Source organism: Lactuca serriola, chromosome 4 (assembly GCF_051521515.1).
Source record: "Lactuca serriola cultivar US96UC23 chromosome 4, Lser_US96UC23_V15, whole genome shotgun sequence".
In the NCBI taxonomy this organism is placed as follows: Eukaryota; Viridiplantae; Streptophyta; class Magnoliopsida; order Asterales; family Asteraceae; genus Lactuca; species Lactuca serriola.
The window spans coordinates 9498939-9524155 of record NC_136411.1 but is presented as its reverse complement, the minus strand read 5'-3'; the positions used below and the strand labels follow the sequence as shown (position 1 = coordinate 9524155).

Genomic DNA, 25217 nt, shown 5'->3' with positions numbered 1-25217 from the left:
ACTCAATCGCTTACTCACGCGCTCTGTCAATCCTCTTCTCCAAGGTCTGGCAGCTCGAAATACTAACAAACACCCTAGTATCATCCCTTAGCATATCGTGATACATGGACTTATTCATCTCCTCATCCGCCACATACTATGGAACAGACAAAGCCATATTTCTAAAATTAGGGGTGATCTCTGCCACGGTCTCTGTCGTATAATGGAGATCCTAAAACTCTTGGGCTAGCTGTTGCGCTTTGATGGCAGGTACATACTCTACCTAGAACCTGGTAATAAATTCTGCCCAAGTCATCGCCTAGATGGCCTCTGCTCTGAGAGCATGGCCAACCTCATCCCACCAGTCACGAGCTCCATCCCTAAAAAAACAAACAACAAACCTAGTCTTCGAACCCTCAAGGCAGAAGCTAGTTCAAAAAGCACACTCCATATCTGCCACCCAACGCATGCTGGCAATGGAAAATCTATGATGTTATAAACTCGTGTAACTCAACATCACTAGGTCCAACGCCAGAGCCTGAATCAAAACCAAAACCACCTCCATGACGAGTCGTCCCTATTTTGAAAAACATAACAAAAGTGTCAAAATACACTAAAAGCGTGTCACACACTATAAACTCTTCATAATCTTAGTGACTCTTCTTGATTTGAGTGCATATCATGTGCTTTCAATAGTACAGGGCTATACTACCTTCAACACATATTTGTAATTTCCTCAAGAATAGTCTTAGATTTCCTAAGTCATTCTCCTATGACCAGCCACATAAGTACTCCTTCACTAAATATCACACACAACATATAAATATATTTCCTGGACTCATCTACGATTCTACTCTCCATGCATGCCAATTAAGTCTCTATTGACACTGATAATCATCCAATGAATGCGGGTCATACATAATTGCAAGAAAATAGATGTTCGAATAAATGTATCTACCATAAGGTCATCATCAAACATGAACATGCAATAAGGATGAACCAAGCATTCTAAGGCTAACTAGTTTTAACTATGTACCATCTTGGTGCATTCATCACATAACTCCTAATATCAACATAAACTCTAAAGCACCTAATCATATAACAGGAAAATAAAGGCATCACTCATAACAAGCATTCTATCATTCATTCCTGAGCAGATCCTTAGCCCTATAATAGCATGCAACTTATATATAAACATACTAAAACAGAAGCTTAATGTATGTGTATTTTAGGAAATACTTACTTGAGCTTTGACTAATTGCATGCATCGCGACCCTTTCTTTATAATAACCTTGAGAAAAATAATCTTCGTAAAAAATATTTTATTAATCCTTAGTTTGAGTCTAGGCTCACTAGAAGGTGTGCACGAATCCCTCAAACTAAGCGTTTGATACCAACTTGTAATGTCCTATAAATTCAAGGTAAAAAAAATTCATTTTTCAAACAACCAAAACCATTTGTTCATTCATTCAAAGATAATCAGAGTATAAATGTATTCTCAAAACATCATATTAAAGTCATAAAATTGATAGTGTGGAAAAACTCTAGTGGATGATATACAATCAAGTCGAGCGCTTCCCTTTGAAACAATAATTACCTTAAACAATAAACTTAAAACCATAAACACAAGTCTTAGTGAGTTCCCTCAAAATACTACATACTACACATAAAGTCATCGATCTTTTTTAACCCTATGTGAATGCTATAGGTCAAATCATAGTCTTGCAATCACTTCCTATCATGCGCCAAATCATGGTCTTTCCTTGCTATGCTAATGGCCAAATCATGGTCTTACATACAAATTGTAGGGGCCAAATCCTAGTCATCCATACAATAGCCAGGGGTCATATCCTGGTTTTTTCATATAATTCCCATGTGTCAGATCCTGGCCTTCCATGCAAGATTCACAAAGACATTCTAGCGTCCTACATAATATAGTGAGAAGATACACCTCACAATAGAATTTGTAAATACCAAAGCTCGTACAGACGAAAGGTTGGTGTTACACACAACGTAATGCAACATACAAGGTCAAACCTTAGTCTACCATCAAAAACTACTCACTTGACCAAAAACTAAATCAGGTCAAAAATTCAACAGTCAGCAGTCAATGCTCACCAAGCTATGGCCAATACATGACCACGTCATAGCAGCTAAATGACAATACAGTCAAGAAACCCTCCTTCACCACGTCGTGGCGAGCATCTTGCCATGTCGTGGTTTCTGCAGTTTGACAACTTAATCGATTAAGTCGTTTGATCAAACTTTCCAAAAGGCTTCTTTATACTCCAAAGATCCATAAAAGCGTTAATTTATGGACGTGCATGTCCAATGTATGCCATTCACTCAAATTAGGTCAAAGTGTGAGAAATAGGGTCAAAAACCCATGTATGAACACAAAACTTCATAACAGTTCAAATCTGGAGCATCTAACCTCATAGGGACCTCCTGGATCAAGAAAGTTGCCAACTTTATTTAATCCATCTATTGAAACCAACTCAAATATGAAGAAATATGCTTAAAAACCTAAATCTAGAAAGGTAGAACAAAAGATATGAGCTTGTAGACTTACAAAGTTACAAGATATACCCAAGGAGGCTGGAATGATGTTAGTTTGCTAATCTTTTTGCTCCATAACACTCCTTTCTTCCTTCAAAAGATCATGAACACCAAAAAAGGATTAAAATGGAGGAGAAAAGATTAGGGTTTCCTTCAAGGCACTTGGAGGTGATGGAGGCTGAAGGTTGATGAAACTCTAGCCATCACCTCCTTTAAATAGGGCCCAATGCCTGATATCTAGGGTTGTGAGCCCAACCGTCACCATGTCATGGCTAATAAATAACCACGTCATTGTAACTTAAGAATGCATGTTTTATCATACGTTTCACACCATGGTAATCCTACATCACCATGTCACGGCCACTAAATTCATAAGGTTTGAAAATATAAAACTCATACCTGAATATCGAGTGCCACATCATTAAAAAGGAAAAACTAAAGTGTTAGTCAGGAAGTTGAATTTTCCCATGAGTCTTCTACCTCAATAAATTGAGGGCATAGTTACTTTCATAAACATAATTTTAATAGAAGTAATTATTAAAAGTATTAAATATTCATTGAATGTTTATATATGAAATTAAATGTTTATTATCTGGACTAGAATATACGTTAAATGTATATTTGATAACATGCAATGTGTGAACCTGATTATATGTGTTAAAATGTATATATATGGTATTATTATATGATAATCTTAATATAAGTAATATTACTTAAAAGATTAATTCAATTAAGTACATGATACTCTATATCAAATCTATACACTAAATTAGGATAATGTTGTAAAAAAAAGGTTGATATTGGAAGTGGATTACATGGATTGTAGTCTAGTCTAAATATCTCAACAGATATTCTAAAAAGTACTTTCATTCAAGATTTATTGTTAAAACAATATCAACCCGACTGGTTTTTTTTTTTTCACCTGAAGTCTTCACATCATGAATAACAACAATGCCTTGGTGTGCTTATCTTCGAATTGTTATCAGAAATGAAATCGTCTATGGTATTCTTTGTTATCAAAGATCCAACCAAGTCTATAAGCGAGTTCATCTAAATGTAATATTTGATTTAGAATTGAAGGTCTGGTTTTCCGATTTTTCATCAAAAATAAGTTTTACTAAATATCTATATACTAGGTAAAATAGTTAGTAAAAAGGGTGCATAGAGGCCCAACAAAATTATCCATTTCAACCCATAAAGATTAAGAGGAATGGAAGCCCAAAAGATTCCGTTCAACATTAAAAATTCCACATAAAATCTATTAAAAGATAACAACTTGTGCACAAATTTAAGTGATGCTTGATATGCATCATCTCATGAACTGAAATTTTAAATACTAAAGAAAAGTAAATAAGAAAATAGCGACTGAAACAAAAACCTTAAATTATTCTTATTCTGATCCATCTTGAAGATGCTCGAACCTTTCTTCATTCAACAATTGGAAGCCGTGAAACTTTACATGAGCTATTCTGCCTTCTCTTGCTAACTGTTTTCTCATATATTTCATTTTTCTGCTTTGGCTTCAATCACTTTTTTAGCAAACGAAGGCAAACAGAAAGCAGCTGCATGAATCTGTATGTTGAAAAAGTTATAAAAAAAAAAATGATGAAAAAGCTGCAGGATAATTAATAATATGTTTAAAAGTTACCTCTTGGTTGTAGAACTTTAAGGGTCCTATAGACTTGTTTTGGCTTTCATTTTCATCCATTGGGTTGATTGGGTTCTTGAAATCAACTTCTGGTCCCTCAGTTGAACATAGCATGAATCCAATAACCCCACTGAAAAAAGAAAACCAGATTACCTATTTTCCCATATCTTTTTTTTCCTTCCACGATGAATAATATTGTTTGTAAGGGTAAAATGGTCATTTACCTTGGATATGTGGGGACAGTAGTCCACGCATAGTTAACCGATCCCTTAAATATCTGACGACAGTTGACAACAATATCTTCAATGATATGCATGTGAAGCCAAATGCTTTCAGCCTGAGTACAAACAACGCCACCTGGACGAAGTGCTTTTGCAACCGATGCAAAAAACGGCTTCTCAAACAGTTCTTGTGCGGGACCTGACACCATGTGAATTTACCAAATTAACCTTTCAACTTCATTTTAATTTTTTTTTTAACTTGGGTATTACAATACCTACCTATTGGATCGGAAGAATCAACTATAACAGCATCATAACTTCCTTCTTGAGCAGCCTTTAAAAATGCAACTCCTAAAAAACAATTGCAAATTATTACATTTTTCATAAAAATAAGATTGTGTTAAATGTATAATATATACCATCTCCTACGTGGAGTGTGACACGGGGATCTTCGTATCCAACTGCTACATCAGGAAAATATTCTTTAGAAACCTGCAAACATTAAATTTTGATAATCAGTTTGAGTTTTAATAAAAATTAAATATAAAATGATGTGGAAAATGTGATGATGACTCACATCAACAACCATCTTATCAATCTCACAAATGTCAATATGCTCGACAGAAGAATGGCGAGCTACTTCACGCAAGACACCACCATCTCCTCCTCCAATAACCAAAACCTGCGGATTAATAAAATCAGAAAATTTTGGTGATTTGTTATTTATATTCTATGAAGCTTTTTTTATTTTATTTTTTAATAAAATGGTTTGTAAGAGTTATAGCTAGGGAAACCTTCTTAGGGTTAGGGATTGAACAAAGTGGGAGATGAGTAATCATTTCTTGATATGCACATTCATCTCTTTCTGTAAGTTGAATTACACCATCCAAAACAAGAACCTTCCCATATGTTGCAGACTGAAACAAACAAACAAACAAACAGAAACACAAATACTAATATTTATCATATTCATCTCTTTCTGTAAATTAATAATTATTTTAAATAAATAAAAAAAAATACCTGAAAAACCATCACATCCTGGTAATCAGACTTCCCCTGAAACAGTATCTTTTCGATCTTCAAAGAGTGTGCTTCTCCTGCATGAATGTGGAGACTATTAACACTTTGGGTTTCAAGAAACCAAAGTAGTTCATACAGATTTCATCATTCTATTAGACTTGCAAAAAAAGTCAAATATTTGACTTTTTTTGGCTTTATAAAGTGAGTACCAGACAATATAAATGATTAATTTTGCATAACTTTATGCACATGCTCAACTGAATTGACAATTTTGTTTTCCATTCATATGTGTAACACACATTATGCTGTACAACAATCACAGCACCCAAGTGTAGAAATTTTCGTCTTTAAATTAAAAAATAAATGATTGCAACCCAACAAAAAGTAGAAAGCAAAAAACCATCATGAAGAAATTAAACAAAATAGGATCAATAAATCTTACACGAATCAGGGTTTTGCACTGTTTATAAACATAATAGATGATGAAATTCAAATTACAATCCCCCAAAATTAGCATCTCATAAACCAATTTCTAGCAATGAAAAATAAAAAAATAATTGATCACAAAACTTTAAAGGCTTATCAAAACTAAAAATAGGATCAATAAATCTTACACGAATCAGGGTTTTGCACTGTTTATAAACATCATGAAGAAATTAAACAAAATAGGATCAATAAATCTTACACGAATCAGGGTTTTGCACTGTTTATAAACATAATAGATGATGAAATTCAAATTACAATCCCCCAAAATTAGCATCTCATAAACCAATTTCTAGCAATGAAAAATAAAAAAATAATTGATCACAAAACTTTAAAGGCTTATCAAAACTAAAAAGCTTTATAAGAAGTTCCCATTAGCATATCTATTACATCATTACTAGCATCCACATATCTATAATTGATTTAACAAATATGTTAGTGCATAAGCAACGTGGTTCTTCACTTTTATTAACGATTACAGATGCACAAATATGTAATTGATAAATTCCTTTTTTTCAAGTATCCAAGTGGGAAAAAAACCGGACTAAATGATAATGAAACCATAAAGAGCATCTTTCGTAAGTCATTAACAATCTTTAGAATAAACTCAGACTAAAATAAAACTGAAAACTGTTTTAGAAAAAGTAATCTATGAGAATGATAATGAAAACCCATCAGATTTATACAGGTTACATGGAAATTCCGCTAAACAAACAATTATAACCATGGTAGCTTTTCGACTGAGAGGAATTTGAATTGTTGAATACTAAAAAACTGAAAGTTAGTATAGTATAGAAAAACAGAACAGGGGAACTCTGTAAACAATCTGTAGGTAAACATATAAACATAAACAAACAATATTGAGAAAAAATTCACGAAAATTGTAGGAAACTGACCGGGCCACATCGGACTAATCTCTGAAAACCAACCAGGAATGACTGACGATATGTTTCCACCGCCATTGGCGGCGGTGGCAGATGCTCCGTTCTCTTCTCCTTCTCTGGGCTTTTTCATCGGCAAATCAGCCATGGCAGCAACGTTCTGTTCAGTCATGTCTGTTTTTGCGTCTCTATGAAACTTTCAGTGCAATTGTGAACCCTAGAGACGCAAACGTAAACAATAATGGATGAAAAAGGAACAGAGAGATGAAGATTCTGCTTAAGAAAGACGCATGGATATCTTTCTGCTTTTGGGGGATTAAAAAAACATGAAAACTAATGATATGGCACTCGATTAGGGTTTTTCTGAATGGTCTCTGAAAATCGTCAGATCTTTTGCTTTAAAAATCAAAATTTTATTATAGAAAAATCAGCCCAAGAATATCTTTGTCGTTTCATCATCTTGTGACCATGCGATCCAATGTGAAATGTTTACGTCAAAAGTAAAATGAATGGATCAATGGATTATCAAATGGGTCGACAATATAAAAATGTAATTAAAATGATAATTTTTATTAATATACCAACATGGCCATCAATTTATCGTATTTTGCAAAATAACCATCAAATCACATAAAAGGACTCCTGAATCCGTAATGTTGATGTTAAAAAATCTACTTAATAATTTTGTAACTAAATTAGTGTGTGAGGTGGGATATTTTGTTTAAAAATTTTAGGAAGACAAATTGAAAACTGCTTAGGATGTTGAAAATGCCTAAGATGTTGAAAAATGTATACTTTTAAAGGAGAAATGCAAATAGATATATTAAAGGTTTTGTCAGGCTAGTTCTAAAAAATAAAATATTTTTATAGGCCTAGGACGAATAAGATTATAATTTTGTATTTTTAAATAAAAATATATAATGAAAAAAATGGATCATCCCCCCCTTAATAATTATTCTACCGACACTTCTATTTAATTACATAACAATCCTTCTACCGACACTTTACATAATGAAAAATATAATAATCTCTTCCACATTGAAAGGACAGATGTCTTCAATAATGTCTTTTTTCGTCATTGCTTACGTCAATCCTCCCGCCTCCGAAAAAGCAGATATTTTTTAATTTTTGTGTTAGTCTTCCATGAATAGTGTTGCTTCTTATCTGGGTTGCTTTATGATGGCTTCCATTCTCTTTTTAGTGTGTCTGCTATATGGTTGTTGGCACTTTTGATATACTTGAGGTATGGGTGAAACTGATGTAATTGTAATTGCCAACGGATTAGACGTCCACGACAATAATCTTCTTGTAATTTATATCGCCAAAAGCCAAGTAGATATTTGGAATCTGTGCGTAGCTTGAATCTGGTTTGGAGTAGGTCGACTTTCCATTTTTTTCAATGTTCTGAGACATGCTAGTGTTTCTCGTTCATGTGTGTTGTAATTTTGCTCCGTTTGGGAAAATGTTCCCGATATATACTTGCATAATTTTTGCTCATATTTATCTGTTTTTAATACTTCAGGTGATACATTTGTATCAGTGTATGCTTTTGGTGATATTTTCATATCACTGTATATTTTATCATTGTTTACTTCGGATGGTATTTTCATACCAGTGTATGCTTTATCATTGTGTACTTTTGATGAGTTAAATGTGAGGTTTCCTTCACTATCTAATCCTAATAATACTTTTCCACGTATGATTGCTTTTAGGCATCCTGCCCAAGTGTCTTGTGACGCATCTGTTTCCACAATTAGAAAATCGTCGATTTTTGCATTATATAAGGTAGGAAGAACTTGAATTTTTTCTTTTATATTTTGTACTAAAATAGTATCTGTATTTGTCCAAGACCAAGGTATTTTTTCTGATATTTTCTTTTGTAAAATTCTTCTTTCTTTTGCTAATTTTTTTTTAAAATCCTTGTTCTGCAATATAATTTAAACAACCAAGGAATCGTTGTATTTGTTTTTTATTTTCAAGTTTATTAGGAAACATATTTAATTTTTCTCATATGTTGTCTGTTAAAGATAGTTGACCATTTTCTCCAATTTTTAAACCAATATATTCAACTGTAGTTTTAAAAAGTTTTGATTTCTTTTTTGATAAAACTAAACATTTTTCTTTGATTCTTTGTAAAACTTTGATAACTGCGTCGATGTGTGTTTGTTCATTTCCTTTTGTAAAAACAATTATATCATCAATATATGCAAGACAAATATGATCTAAACCATTTAAGGTTTCATCCATGAATCGTTGATATATTGCTGGTGCCTGCTTTAAACCAAATGGAAGGACATTCCATTCATAATGCTTCTAAGGAGGACATGAAAAAGCAGTTAGTGGTTTCGTATTTTCATGTAAGCGTAGTTGCCAATATCCGGATTTTGCGTCAAATGTACTAAAATGTGTATTTCCTTTTATTTTTTCTAAAATATATTCTTTTCGTGGTAATTTGTATAAGTCTCCAATAGTAGCATCGTTCATTTTCTTGTAATTAATTACCATTCTTCGTTTTCCTCGTTTTATTTCATTATTATTTTCTACATAAAATACAGGTGTAGAATGAGGACTTGTGCTAAGTCGAATGATTCCTTTTTCTAGTAATTCAGTACATTCTTGTTTAAATTCAGAAACATCTTTGATACTATATGGAATTTTGTTTGGAATATTAACTTCGTCATTAGGGTTTTTTAATAATATTATTATTTCTTGATTATTTTTATTTTTTAAATGATCTAACGGGTTTTCACTACATACTTCTTCGAGTTGTTTTTCAGCAATTTCTTTAGCGAATGTTAGTAATATGCATAGTTGAAAGCCAACTTCCTGTTTGATTATTTTAATAAGATCAAAATGTTTGATAATTGCAGTTTTTATACTACCTTTTGTTGGGTGATTGAGACTTGTATGATCATTTGTTTGTGTAAATGGTTGATATAATTTAAGAAAATTATTTCCTATTACTAAATCTATTCCTGAATCGTGTTGATATATTGTTGGAGTTTTAAATAGTGCTTTTTCAATTACTATATCTATGTCTCTTCCTACAAACCAAATTTTGTGAATTGATTTATCAGCAATTGTAATTTTTAATGGTTTTTCTAATTTTTCCCAATTTTTTAATATCTTTTTTCTTCCGAAACATAAAGTAGCTCCTGTATCTATATATGAGATTAGTTCTTTTTCTTGTATTTTAGTTGTAATAAAAGTACTATTTGGATTAATATTTGTTTTTCTTCTACTCATTAGAGTTGATTTATAGATTTCTATATGTGTAAAGTTTTCATGTTAAAAAGTTGTGTTTGTTAGAATGGTTGAAGCATTGCGTATTGTTTTTAAATTACGATTTTGTGATTTTTTGTATTTCTTAATTCCTTCTTGTAATCGAGATATCTTTTTTAATTGATTACTATATTCTTCATCTTCCGAGTGTAATCTTATCAAATAGTTTTGTTCATATGATAAAGTTTTTTCTAAGTGTTGAATGGTGTTAGAGATATTAGAATTTATTTTCCAATGGTTTTTTAATATATTAGTCCAAAGCATGTTATCTTTTGAAGAATAAATTTGTACTTTTGAATTCATTTTAACAAATTATTAAGGCGTCTGAAAGAAAATTAATTGAATTGTTAATGTTTTTTATTACTATTTTAAAATGATTAATTTGAGTTCTTAATCTTCCTATTTTAATTAATTGATATGCAGTATAATTTTTGTTTTTAGAAATTAGTTCTTGTACTTCAGATTCTTTTTCTTTTAAATGTTTTGTGGAATTTTCTAAATCTTTCCATAATTTTTTAAGTAAATTGATTTTATATTTATTATCGAAATTACAATATATTTGAGTTTTATTGCTCATTATTTATTTTTACCATGTAAAAGGTGGTTTAATAGTGAGTGGTTTTTGTTCAAGCGGTTTTTCAAGTGGCTCTTTTTTAATATTTTTTATTTTTAAATATTTTTCAAGTAATATTTTCTGTTGAGTTAAACTTTGTAATAGCTCATGAATTTGTTTTAGTACAAGTAAAGTTTCTATTTCTATAATATTATTTAATTTTTGACTAATTATATTTAACTTATCTCCTATTGATTTATCTTCTTCATAATCAAGACCAATATTATATATTGTTCCTTGTGGTAAATTCTGCGGTATTTCTATAATCATTTCTTTATCTGGTATGCACGGTTTTGTATTTTGATATGAACCTTCAAGTGTTTTAAAATATTTTAAAGGATTACTGGATGATTCTGTCATATTTTTAAACTTAATGATTTAATCATTTGTTTTATGTCTTCTAATTTTTCATCTTGGCTATTAGTAGATGTTGTAGGTTGATTCTCTAATATAGGTTCTATAATTGGATTTCTTTTTATTAACAGAGTAGTTATTATTGGTTGAAAATTAGTTTCATTAAAAATTCTATTATTAGTCATATTTGGTGATTCAAATGATAATAAAGGTGTAAATTGTTTATCTATATAAATTCTATCTTCTGTTTTAAACGTAATACTATGATGAGAATTTGTTAATGCATAATTTATTTGATATGTAATAGTAAATGGATGATTTCCTTTTAACATAAAATTTTGTCTTAATAATTTATATCGTACGGTAATACTATTACTTAAATTTTTATCTTTTAGACTTAATCCTAGTTGTATATTAATATCAAATTTTATTTTTCCTTCAATTAAATTTCATTTTCCTTTTGCAATAATACTTTCTTGATTATTAATTATACGATCATCTCTAATTTCTAATTTTATTGGTGTGTCTAAATACTAAAAGTACTTTTTAAAATTATTTGAATAATTGATATATGAATATAAGCGGTTTTTGTTCTATCTATTTCTTTAATACTAGATAGTCTATTTCTAATTTGTTGTCTATTTAATATACGTATAATAATATTTCCTTGAGTTGATTCCATAGGTATTGGTTCTTCTCCTATAATTTTTCCATAATATATAATATTTTTTCTAGAAAAGAAATTTTTTAATGAGTTATATCTAAAATTATGTTTTTCAGATAGTGTAAAATTTGATTTTCTTATAACATCTTTATTAATATTATTTTTATTAATTAGAGCATCAAAAGTGTATCCCGATTCATTTTCTTCGTTATTAATAATGATTGGTGTATTTTCTATTTCTTAAGACATATTTATGATATTAAATCTTCTTATGATAAATATCTTAGTTGTTGGTGATGACTTTTTAAATATGAGTATTTAAAAACAATGATCTTTCATTATTATGTTTACGATGTTGCATATGTTTATTTTCTTATTGACGATAGATTGAATATGTAAAATAATAAGAACGTAACTTAGCTTTGATACCAAATTTAATATAACATGATGACGGATTAATTGCTCTGATACCAAATTTAATATAACATGATGACGGATTAATTGCTCTGATAAATTTAACAACATGACGGAATTAATAAAGATTAAGAGAAGATATCTGCTTTTTCGGAGGCGGGAGGAATGACGTAAGCAATGACGGATTAATTGCTCTGATACCAAATTTAATATAACATGATGACGTATTAATGCAAATAGATATATTAAAGGTTTTGTCAGGCCGGTTCTGAAAAATAAAATATTTTTAAAGGCCCAGGACGAATAAGAAAAAAATGATCATTATCTTTATTATGATTTTGTATTTTTAAATCAAAATATATAATGAAAAAATTGGGTCATGTGCAGCTCCATATCCCCCCCCCCCCTTTCCCCTTCCCCATCCCCCTTTTAAACCCCCTGTTGGTTTTGTATACTTACTTAATATATCTAAAATGTTAATTATATCTATACCCCCACTGGTTTTGTATACTTACTTGATATATCTAGAATGTTAATTATATCATTAATGAAAAAGCTTGTTGTGAATACTTTTACTATAAAAAATAGACAAAGAGCGTAAAATGTTTGAAATATCTTAATTATGTTAGAAAAGTCTCCAAATTTTCAAAATATGCAAAATTGCAAGAGATATTTAAGGTACATAAAATGTTTAAGATAATTGAGATATGTTAAAATACTAAGATGTTCAAAGTGCATAAAAATACGAAAATGCTGAAAATTTAAGATGTTTGTAACATATAAAAGTAAAAGATTAAAAATGCAACACATGATATACGAGGAAATGTCTTGATCTTGGCTAAGATATTCGGCATAATACCTTAAGAGTCAAACTGCCTCTAGTATTTTATTAATAAAAAAGGTTACAAAAGAGAACTGGTGGTGTAGAGAGAATGAGAGTTATTGTGTGTTATTAGCAGTGAGTGTTTTGTGTAAGGATAGCTCCATATTTATACATGAGTGTTCATAATGGATAACAATTATCTAGCTACAAATCGAGCATAATCTTCTTTCTTGAGATTCATGGAGACCATGTCTTTTCCTACGAGTCACTTCAGGGAATATTGAATTGATTGGGTCTTTGTTGACATTTTCAACTAGCGTTATACACGTCCGGTGGCCGGGTTGACCGATGTAAAAAACGTATAAATTTTACTTTTTTTTATAACATCTTACTTTTATTTGTTCCTTGTATAGTATCTATCATCTGTAGTAGTTTGTCACCAATAATGATTTGGTCATGCAAACAAATGTTAGTTGTCAAAACAAAAACATGCATGCATTCCCTCCGATTTCTTTTATTAGTCACTGACTTGTTGGTTTCTTTTATGTGATCAAGCATTGCAACATAGCATTATTAGCTAAGTAAGAAAATATCTTTTTACGCAAAGATGCATACGTTGTAAAAAGAATATGTATAGAAAAGTGTTAAACAACATAAGATACTGTCACACCCCCAAACTAAAGGAATTGATTGATTGAAAAAACTCATCTTCATTGATATCCCATGATGGGTATAAATAACATCAAGGAAAAGAAAATAACAAACTAGCTACAATTGGTAAAGATAAAAGATATCTAAACTAAAGATAAGATAAGACGGAAATTATTTAAAAATTCCTTTACTCCCCCTCATGCTGGAGCATGCAGATTTCGAATGCCCAGCTTGCCCGACATAATACGAAGTCGTTCTGCTCCTAGAGCCTTGGTAAAAAGATCAGCAACTTGTAGTTTAGTGTCAACACGAACAGGTTGAATTTCTTTGGTTTCAACTCTTTCCTTAACAAAATAATAATCCATCTCAACATGTTTTGTTCTTTCATGGAAGACGGGATTGTTTGATATGTCTCGTGCAGCTTGGTTGTCACAATAGAGAGGCGTGGGATGATCTTGAGGAGCTTGCAACACTTTCAATAACCAACGTACCCACAAAACTTCACTAACTGTGATTGCCATAGCCCTATACTCTGCTTCGGCTGAAGAACGTGACACCACTGTTTGCTTTTTGGTTTTCCATGAAATGGGAGCACCTCCTAAAAGCAATAAGTAGCCAGTACATGATCTCCGAGTGTAAGCACATCCCAACCAGTCAGAATCACAGTAAGCCTGTAGTTCCAAACCACCATCTCGTGGTATAAAATGTGACAACCCAAAGTTATTCCGTTACATTACCCCGTTACCGTTAACAGAATATTCCACTGTATAAAAGTTCCGTTAATAAGAGGTCGTCAAATAAATAAATGTTTTATTTATTTATGTTTTATGTCGTTATAGTCGTAATAAAGTAAATAAAAACACTTAAATTACATTTCCATAGTAATTTGGAAAAAGTTAGTTTTTATTATTACGACCACTAAATCGGGTGCGACCAAAAGCCCCGTATAACGGCAGTATCGAGTAGAATCCCACTGAGCCCCAACTCCAACCCCTATATAAGGGTGAGTGGAGTCCATTGGAGACTTTTCACACTCTCCCTACTCTCTCTCTCTCTCTCTCTCTACAACTTAAATTCGAGCCAAAAATCGTCCGTTTCGAGCCCCAAACGAGTAGGTAAACTATCCTAACTCGTTTTATAACTTATCTAGCCTGCAAATTCGAGTTTAAAACATAAAATAGGGACATAATCATGTGTTTACGGCCCAAGAACACTCTTGGACCGTGAACACCATTTAATGGGGTTTTTAAGCCCCAAAACCCCTCCAAATTGTCCTTAAGGCTTAGATATGACTTGTAGGCTTATGGAATCGGACTTAGAACACCTTGAACTAGCATTTTGGGGAGTAAACATGAGTTTACTGCCCAAGAACATGCTTGGGCCGTAAACTCCTCTTCATGGCGAGTAAACTCATATTTGTGTGTTAAAAATGCCCTTAAACACACTAATGGCCTTGGATTAAATTCTAGAAACGACCAACAACAAGCTAGGGACCTTAAAGTCAATTAAAACAACTCCATGGGGGAGTTCACGGCCGTAAACCCCTTATGAAAGGGTACCTGGGCCGTAAACTCCTATAAGGGGGATAAATGGTGCCCTAAACTCCCCATTTGACTTGGAAAAATGCTTAGGAATTTACCCTCTACCACATAAGCCCTTAAAACTCCAAAAGAAAGAGTGTATAGGAGCTTACGGCCATAAGCTCCCTTGCTTAGGGTCGTAAACTCCTCAATGGTCCATGTGAAGCATTAAATCCATTCATACAAGTTAGATTTGGACCTAGCAAAATTCCACGATCGATATTAAGCCTTTACACATCCTAGAACACTCTCACCATGAGTTTACGGCCATAAACTCATGGGAGTTTTCCCAGGGCCGTAAACTAAGTGTATAGAGTTTACTCTTGGAGAGTAAACTCCATTCCTAAGTCATTCAAGCCCTTAAATGTTACCCGGGACACCCCAAACACTTAACCAAAGTGTTTTCCGCTCCTTAGGGTGCGTATACTTGTTTAATTAGTACTATATATACTAATTGTATGTGAAAATATGTTATCATATGTTAAATAGGTCACTAAGTGTGTTCAAGTCTTTATTTGACACCGAGCACCCAACCGGCGCCTTCGTTGGGTCCACTTACACCAGGTGAGTTCATACCCCTGAATGAACCTTTTAAATGTTTTTACATGTTTTATAGGGGGGGAATACAAGTTAAAGATGCCATTTATCATATCAATCACATGTGATTGATAACCCGCATGCACAAGGATTGACCACACTGTTAACTGTTTTACCGAGAATGACACTGTAAATGGTTTTCTAAAAACATAGTTATTTGTTCAGCTTTTACTTATGATGTTTAATCAAAGTTTCATTTTAAACTTGTTTATGAAAGGTTTTCAAAGGATTTTTAAAGATTTTCAAACTTATTTTACAAAGGAATACCAAGTCGTGATTTTCTTAATATATAAAGGTTTTCCAAAGTTTTCGTCTATGTTTTTATACTTCTACTTGGTTAAGATACTACTGCGTTATTTATGTTTAGTTAATACCTCCACTTCGTGATACACTTATACTTGAGAACGCCTCCACTTCGTGATACACTTATGCTTGAGAACGCCTCCACTTCGTGATACACTTATACTTGAGAACGCCTCCACTTCGTGATACACTTATACTTGAGAACGTCTCCACTTCGTGATGCACTTATACTTGAGAACGCTTCCACTTCGTGATACACTTATACTTGAGAATGTCTCCACTTCATTATACGCTTATACCTGATAACACTTCCACATAGTTAGATGTATGCCTGTGCTTGTATAGATGCATATAAATAATGTTTGAAGGACTTAGGAAGGCCTGTTCGCCCTATTTCCTTTTCTTCGTTGAGATGTGGTCTGGTGGGATCGGACGTCTGTCCGAAGGTCGTTTGATCATTAATTATATATTATGTACACAAACATAGACATACAGGTTTACATTAGTCAGTTCAGTTAAGAGTCTCTACCACCAGTTCAACACTTACATTGGAAACCCTCTACCCACTATTTGGGATGCATTTTCGGGACACGGCCTTCTCTGTCGTCTAGTTGGTAACCATAGTCTCCTGTAGGGAGAGCGGACATTGTGTGTATAGATCTATACGGGATTGACACCCCCGCACCCTAACTGCTAGCTACAGTCAACGGCCTACTAAGCTAAGGGGTGACAAATGTCATATTCTCTAGACGCTTTTAGGGCGCCAGGTACTCTAGTGTCGGTTAGTATGGTTACGAGTATCCCAGGTTACCTTATAATTCATGGCCTTAAGGTAATGGTTTTTCACCAGCAATTTACACTATATGTTGGAACCCACTCTCGGAGTCACACTGTTTTAGACCTTGCTAGACGTATCATTCATTTGGTACCGTCTGGGGTCTGTATTCACTGTTTTAGACCTTGCTAGACGTATCATTCAATTGATACTGTCTGGGGTCTGTGTTCACTGTTTTAGACCTTACTAGTTGTACCTTTCATTTGGTACCGTCTAGGGTCTGTGTCTCTTTCTGTTAGACTGAGCCAGGCGTGTCGTTCATTCGATACTCTCCTGGAGTCTATGATTCCTTTGCCTTAGTTAGCATTCCTCACTGCTGAGGCATATGTTTTATCCCTGAATTCTCCTGCTTTCTTAATAATCAAATTCTATATTTTGATAATGATAGCGATTAAGGGAAAACTACCTTTTTACCACATAACTCCGTCCAGTCTTGGTAGAAGACTGCTCTTATTAAAGAAAATATAGGATCTTATGGAAAAGACACTAATGTAATAGATACACAGAAACTACCACTTTCATTAAAGTTATTTGAATAAAATGCCACTAAATGCTTATGAACTCACCAGCATTTGTAAAAATGCTGATACTCGCTTTTCAAATAACTGGTATTCTCAGGTCAACATTAGACAGGTACAATCCAGGAGCTTCTGTTGAAGACTATTTTGTGCCAAGCTACACCTATATATTTACTTGTATTACCTTGATGTATTGTAAAGTAAACCATGTAAAACTATTACTATTAATGCAATGTTTTGTTGTACTTTGATTACTATAATGCATGTGTTGTGATACTTGACATGACGTCATCCACCCCAGAACGTTTCCGCCGTTTCGGTTTTGGGGTGTGACATAAAAATACCTTGCCATGGTGTTGCCTTCAAGTACCTGAGGACCCGTAATGCAGCATCCATGTGTGGTTTTCTAGGATTTGCACCCAACTGACTGAGAATATTAACTGAATATGCGATGTCTGGTCGTGTAGCTTGCAAAGAAAGTAGTCTCCCTACTAAACGTCCTGGCTAGCATCAACCGTCTCACTGTCAATACAAAGGTTAAGTTGCAAGTTTTGTTCCATAGGAAAAGAACTAGGCCTACAACCAAGCATCCCACTATCTTCCAAAATATCTAGTGTATATTTTCTCTGACTCAACACTATTCCATCAACTATTTTAGCTACTTCTATTCCAAGAAAGTACTTCAATGGGCCCAGATCTTTAATACTAAATTGCTTGTCAAGATAGTCTTTTGTTGCTTGAATTTTGTCTAAATCATTGCCAGCAATGATTACGTCATCCACGTAAATTAAAGCTACAACAAATGAATTGTCTCTCTTGTACACAAAGAGAGAAGCATCTACATGAGATTGCACAAATTGTAAACGAGTGAGACTTACAGTAAATTTTTGGTACCAATTCCTGGAGGCTTGCCTCAATCCATAGAGTGATTTTCTCAACCTACACACTCTATGATCTCCTTCCTTTGAAAATCCTTCCGGAATACACATGTATACTTCTTCATCAAGGTCGCCATGTAGAAAGGCATTGATCACATCCAATTGATGAACAACCCAGTCCCTTTTAGTTGCAACAGCAAGAAGAGTTCTTACTGTTACAAGTTTTGCCACCGGTGCAAAGGTATCATGGAAGTCAACCCCTTCCATTTGTGTAAAACCCTTCGCCACCAATATGGCTTTATAGCGTTTTATCTCACCATTCAGTTTATACTTGATTTTATAAACCCATTTGGAACCTATTGCTCGTTTTCCCGGTGGTAAGTGTTCAAGCGTCCAAGTACCATTTTTCTCTAAGGCTCGAATTTCATTCTGCATAGCTTCCCTCCACTTTGCATCCTTGGAAGCTTGTTTAAAAAATTTGGGCTCTTCGTGACTGCTCACAGCAGACAAGAAAGCCTTGTGTTTTGAAGAAAAATTCTCGTACGAAATGTAATTCGCTATTGGATGGTCCGTGGAAGAGGACTGTGTGGTTGCTGACAACGAGTTGTTTATCGAGGGAGGGAGTGTGACGACAAAGTCGTTGAATTTCTTAGGCATGGTTCTAATTCTTGATTTCTTTCCGAAAAACTGTCCAGGAGCTTTTGGTTCTTCAACATGATGGCGTGGTTGTTCGCCTTGACTTTGAGATTCTTGGTTGTCAGGAATTGTGTTATCCTCGACATGTTTCTGAACAACATCTAGAATTTCTTGCATTGTTTATGTGGGTGTATCTTTTGCTTGATACATGCTTTTTTTGTTCAGGTGGGTCACCTGGATTGAAATTATGTTCTGCATTGCATGGTTGTGGTTTGTCTTTGTTTTCCTTAAAGGGAAAACTATTCTCAACAAACTTGACATTTCGCGATACTATGATCTTGTTGTCATCAAGATCATAAACACAATATCCCTTTTTACCGTGTGGATAACCCATAAAAACTCCAGGCCTCCCCCTCACTTTGAATTTATCTCCTTTTGTTTCTGTATTTCTAATATACACCAAGCAACGAAAGACCCTCATATGATCGTAATTGATTTTATGCTTGAATAAGAGTTCAAATGGCGTTTTATAACTAATTACCTTTGATGGTAATCGAGTGATAATGTATGTGGCTGCAAGAACACACTCACCCCAAAACTTGATTGGTAACATGGCTACAAAACGAAGGCAACGGGAAACTTCAAGTAGATGGCGATGCTTGCGCTTAACTACACCATTTTGTTGTGGTGTCTTGACACAAGATGTTTCAAGAGTAATCCCTTATGTCGAATAGAATTCTCTCATGATTGTGGAAACAAACTCACCACCATTATCACTCCTTATTCTTTTGACTTTCTTTTCAAATTGTGTCTTTACCATTTTACAAAAATGTATTAAGTACACGCTAGCTTCATACTTATGCTTGAGAAGAAAGACCCAAACCGCCCTACTATAATCATCCACTATGGTCAAGAAATAACGTGCACCAAAAATAGAAGGGGTACGATACCCACCCCATATGTCACAATGGATTAAGTCAAAACATTCATTCTTCTTAATAGAAGAAAGGGAAAATGGCAATCTAGTAAGCTTTGCCTTTACACATGAATCACACATTTTATTTCTTAAATCAAAAGTAAAATTCTTCAAAAAATCAATCCTATGAAGTTTGGATTCCGAAGCATGTCCAAGTCTTCTATGTCATGCCTCTACATCAGTGGAAACCAGCATAGCCTTTCTCTTCCCTACTTCCGAATCCATCTGATACAGCCCCTTCTCCCGATTACCCACTCCAATCAAGTTCCTCGTTTCTAAGTCCTGAGCAACACAGAAACCACGAAAGAAAGTTACAACACAATTGAGATCATCTGTTAAACGACCTACTTAGATTAAATTGCACTGAAACTTGGGTATATATAAAACATCTTTGATCTAAATCCCATTGGGAAGTGTCGATCTTCCATTTCCCTCAACAGGCACCAGGGCACCATTTGGTATTTTGACTGGGTTCTCATGACAACAATTCACTTTGTTTTCAAGTAAATAAATGTTCCCTGTCATATGTTCAGTTGCACCTGTATCAACAATCCAAGGCTTATTTTTGTGATTATTACCTGCCATATTAGCACTTAAATCTTCCGTGTCTCCAGACTTAGGCGTGTTGATAGAGAGGTGTTTCAGAACCAATTGGTATTGTTCACCTATTAGCCCTTATATTGGACTTGAACTAGACTCTGCGAAAGCTGCCTTTGGAGCTTCCTTCTTCAATTTTTCCTGGCCACCAATCCGGGTACCATATCCTTTTAAAACACCCCTCCTTATTATGCCCATTTTTGCCACAATGAACACATTGCTCCACTTCTTGTGTATTGCGATTCGCCTCCTTGCTAGATAACTTGTTTTTCTGTGATGCCTCATTGTTGGTGGTATCTCGTTTGTAAGAAAAGCTTTGGAAGGCGGCAGCTTCATGGGAGGGCTTTCTTGTCGCTGAAATCGCTCGTTGCTGCTCGTCCTTGGCGACCAGATGATAAGCTGCTCCCAAGGTGGGTGTGGGCTTTGAGGTCAGAATTTGCATTCTGACTGTAGAGTACACATCATCGAGGCCCAGCAAGAACTCATAAAGCCTTTCTTTTTCTTTACATTCATTCAGCCTTTTTCCTATTTCACAGGTGCAAAGCCCACATGTACAGTGGGGTAACGGACTCACTGATTGAATCTCATCCCAAACAGTAAGCATCTTAGTGTAATAGGACGAGACTGATGCTCCGTCTTGATGTGTGATAGTGAGCGTCCGCTTCAACTCATAGGCACGTGGGGCACTTTCTTTCCCAAAACACTCTTTGAGATCGTCCCACATCTCTGCTGATGTAGCTGCATATTTTACGTTGGATCTAATGCTCTTCTCCATGGCTGTGGTGAGTCAGCCCTTAATCATGGCGTCACATCTCATCCACATCATGTAATTGCCTGCGTGTTCTTCCGGTTTCTTAATGGATATGTTTACAAAACCCATTTTGTTTTTCGCAAACAGGAAATTATCCATCTCCTGCGACCAATCCCCATAATTTTTGTCTGTTAACACTTCGTTCACCTGCATTTGTCTTGGTGAATCTGATACATGTAGATAGAATGGAGAATTGGAGTCGATTGGGTTTCCTTCATCTCCGCCGGAACTCTCTGCCTTGTCCTTCTCCTTATCATTAGTACCCATCGCTAATGAGTTTCGATTTCAGGCCAGATCGTCCGCTCTGATACCATAAAGGAATTGATTGATTGAAAAAACTCATCTTCATTGATATCCCACGATGGGTATAAATAACATCAAGGAAAAGAAAATAACAAACTAGCCTTAACAATTGTTAAAGATAAAAGAGATCTAAACTAAAGATAAGATAAGACGGGAATTATTTAAAAATTCCTTTAGAGTAAACGACGGAAACGTCCAGGGGCGGATGACGTCATGTACAGTATCATAACAATTTCATAATAGAGATCAAAGCATTACAAACATTGTATCGATAATTTAGTATTTACATTGTATTTAAATCATTGTCTGACTCCAAAAGCACACAACAAAATATAAGACGTAACAATACTAAGCTCCGTCTTCACCAAAACCTATGTGGGTACCTGTCTATTGATTTCTTAAGAATACAAGTGGTTTTAAAAAGAGAGTGTCAACAATTAAGTTTGTGAGTTCATAAGTATTTGTATGAGAAATGTATGTCTTTGTTCCTTGAAAATGATAGTGTGTTCTTTCAGAAAATCCAATATTTTCTCTTAGATGTAATGTAGTCTTAATTGTTCCAAGACCAAAATGTATAAGTATTCTTGTACTTTGTAGTAATATAGTATAATTTTATATCTTTATAAAACTATTTGAATGCATGTTTACAGAATTGTAAATTGTATTGTACTAAAAAATAATGTAATGTAGTTTTAAATAAATAAAACCATTTGAAGATGTGTATGTGTTCATAAACCAAACATATTGTTAATACCAAATTGTGAGTTATTATAACCATGCTAATGACCTATATGGCATGTACGACGTTCTTCAGGCACGAAATTTGTCACCCCACACCTGCCGGTCTAGCTGTTACAATCAACTTAGGTGCGAGATTGTCAGTCACATATAGATCTATACACAAGTGTCACACTCTCCCTCCATGAGACTCTGGTTATAATACAAGACTTTTATTGGTACTTGGGTAAGTACTTGAAGATAATGTCTCACAAAGCTATATTAACGGTTTACGTATAGTGTAGTGAAATTCCTTTTTCTTGTAACGTTTGTATGTAAATGTTTACATAGTATGAAAAGTAATTACTCTTTTAAATAATTATTTTTTGTGCCCCCAACCGGGTAAAATAGTGTGTATGTTCTATAAACTATACCAGTTATAGTTTATATAAATGTTTTGTTGAAATGGTGAATCATTTGTATATTATTATCAAATTTACCATGATAATAAATTGGAATAAAATAATTATATAAGTTTGTTTATGTAATTATACCATTTTTGCTCGACATGTTACAAAATGGTTAAAGTTTTACTGTATCAAATTTGTACCCATATGTATATTTGTATTTATTAAAAATATAAATGTAACGCTTTGTATATTAACACAATTTATCTTGTGTTTTACTTGTATCCCCCCCCAAAACATATAAAAATCGTGAAAATTGTAGGGGTATGAACTCACATCGGGTGTGTTGTTGACTGTGTACGATGTGGTAGTGATGTTCTTCGTGTTAAAACACGTGAAATATCCGTAATCAAATTCTTAATAACTATTTTGAAGATTTCGCTTTCTGGGAAAATGGTTGAAGATGTTCTTGGTGAATATGAAGATTTGAATATTATATGAATATGGTTTGAAGATTTGGATGAATTCTTATGACTTTTGAGAGAAAACGAGAAGGAGACTCTGGTTTAAAAAAACGTGACACAACAATTGTATTGTTGTGCCATGAAATAGTATCTCACATTATTGTTATCTTGTTCTAGTTATAGTGTATATGTTCCTTTTGTAATTGTATATGTTCCTATTTGTAAATGTATGTGTTCCTTTCTGTTCTTGTTATAGTATGAATGATCTGACTCATGTTATGGACCGACTCATGTAAGTTTCATTGTGCGAGAATAGTAAATAGTAATTCTCTAAACTATACCTATTATAGTTTACTAGCATGTTTGTTGTATAACTGACATGTTGAAAGACTCACTTGTTTATCATAAATGATTAAGTTAAATATATCCTTGAAAATGGTGTTTAATATTCATATAAGTACTTAGGATGTATATGTATAAGTTAATCGACAGTCAGACTAGTGAATCCTACCCTAAGCCTACAACCGAACAAGGAACAGGAGTCAAGGATGCTAACATTAGTCCTAAGTCCATTAAAGCATATTTATACTTAAATATCTATATGAATATGATTTTGAAAGTAAAAAGGGTTTTATAAGTAATTTAAAAAGGGTTTTGAAAATGAAGTTTAGCAGTGTTTGAAAACATTAAGGTTCTTATGTTTGCAAGAATTCAAATGTAAAACTAAACATAATTCTATTGTGTTTCAACTTGTATCCCCCCCCCCCCCGGCCCCAAAAAAAAGCATTTATAACATGTAAGAGGTTGATTGTAGGGGGTATAAACTCACCTGTAGTGAGTGGTTCGAAGGAAGGATTGATATAAGATGCTAAGTATGCCCATTGAAATCCCGAGCACAAACAGATCCTATTAAACATATAATAACACATATATGTGTACATTAGTGTACATAACAACTAATCATGTGTGGAAAACACCCTTAGGAACTAGGAATCACTCATAATGGATTGTATCAATCACATATGATTGGAAAAAAGGAGTTTACGGCCACACTTATGAGTGTTTACGACCATAGGTGTGTTTACAGTCAAGAACACTTGATGTGTTTACGACCACCATGATCTTATGAAGGGTTTATGGTCGTAAACTCTTGAAGATCATGAACAATATGTTTGATTTCAGGTTGGAAAGTAAGTGTTTCTAATGAATACATGACGATATAAGAGATACTCACGATTTGGGGAGTCTTTGGGGGGTTCACGGCCACCAAGAACAAGTGTGTGCTCATGGTGTTCTTGGTAAAATGGATGAATATTTGAAGATCTATGTCAAAAGAGTTGGATTTATGGAAGAAATCAAAGGGTTTCACTTGAATGTGAAAGATATTAACTCAAAATAAAGGAAATACTTACAATTATGAAGAACAATGGAAGTGTTCTTGATGATATTTGAGAGAGAATTTCGAGTTTCAGCCTTGAAGATGTGAGGAATGAGGAAGAAATGAAGGAATTTGATACTTAAGGGAGGGGTTCATGGCTGGCCGTGGGTTTACGGCCGTAAACCCTAGTTTGCGGCCGTGAACTCCTTGTGATGGAGTTTCTGGCTTGATTTCAACTTAGCGAACTTAAGTTAACACATCCTAGCAAACAAACCTTGAATGTACTAGGCTTTAGAACACTCAAACAGACCCTTAACAATGCTAAAAGATAGTAGAAATGAGTCTGACTTTTTATTTAATTGATTGACTTTACAAGATAGAAATTTCAGGTTGTCACAGCATCCCCCTGTTAAATGGAATTTCGTCCCGAAATTAGAGTTTAAGCAAATACAGATAAACTAAGGGAAAAGATGAGGATATTTCAGTTTCATTTGATCCTCGCGCTCCCAAGTGAATTCAGGTCCTCGTTTGGCATTCCAACGAACCTTCACTATCAGGATACGACCTTCCTTCGTTAACTTGACCTCTCGGTTCATGATCTATATTGGTTCTTTAACGAAGTTGA

The 25217-nt window shown here is 33.8% G+C and overlaps 2 protein-coding genes across 2 annotated transcripts; both read right to left on the bottom strand.

Annotated features, from left to right (window-relative positions):
* Positions 1 to 3814: 3814 nt before the first annotated feature.
* Positions 3815 to 7099, bottom strand: LOC145101009 (spermidine synthase 1). The gene is made up of 9 exons (XM_079038181.1): positions 6807 to 7099; positions 5428 to 5504; positions 5202 to 5324; positions 4985 to 5089; positions 4827 to 4899; positions 4687 to 4758; positions 4411 to 4606; positions 4187 to 4316; positions 3815 to 4110 (listed from the first exon to the last, which is right to left on the bottom strand). Exons 1-9 carry the CDS (start codon positions 6961 to 6963, stop codon positions 4042 to 4044), a joined length of 1002 nt encoding a protein of 333 aa, XP_078894307.1. The 5' UTR covers positions 6964 to 7099; the 3' UTR covers positions 3815 to 4041.
* Positions 7100 to 20606: 13507 nt separating this feature from the next.
* LOC145098022 (uncharacterized) lies at positions 20607 to 21287 on the bottom strand. Its single transcript, XM_079035707.1, has one exon. It carries the CDS (start codon positions 21285 to 21287, stop codon positions 20607 to 20609), a length of 681 nt encoding a protein of 226 aa, XP_078891833.1.
* Positions 21288 to 25217: the final 3930 nt, after the last annotated feature.

Bases quoted from the DNA above. Each gene is read 5' to 3' on its own strand.
- LOC145101009 (XM_079038181.1), bottom strand. From the start codon at position 6,963: ATGACTGAACAGAACGTTGCTGCCATGGCTGATTTGCCGATGAAAAAG. The intron at 5,325-5,427 runs GTATTTTTTTTT...TGTTTGTTTCAG, and splicing joins AGGATGTGATGGTTTTTCAG to TCTGCAACATATGGGAAGGT. The intron at 5,090-5,201 runs GTTTCCCTAGCT...ATTAATCCGCAG, and splicing joins CAATCCCTAACCCTAAGAAG to GTTTTGGTTATTGGAGGAGG.
- LOC145098022 (XM_079035707.1), bottom strand. From the start codon at position 21,287: ATGGAGAAGAGCATTAGATCCAACGTAAAATATGCAGCTACATCAGCA.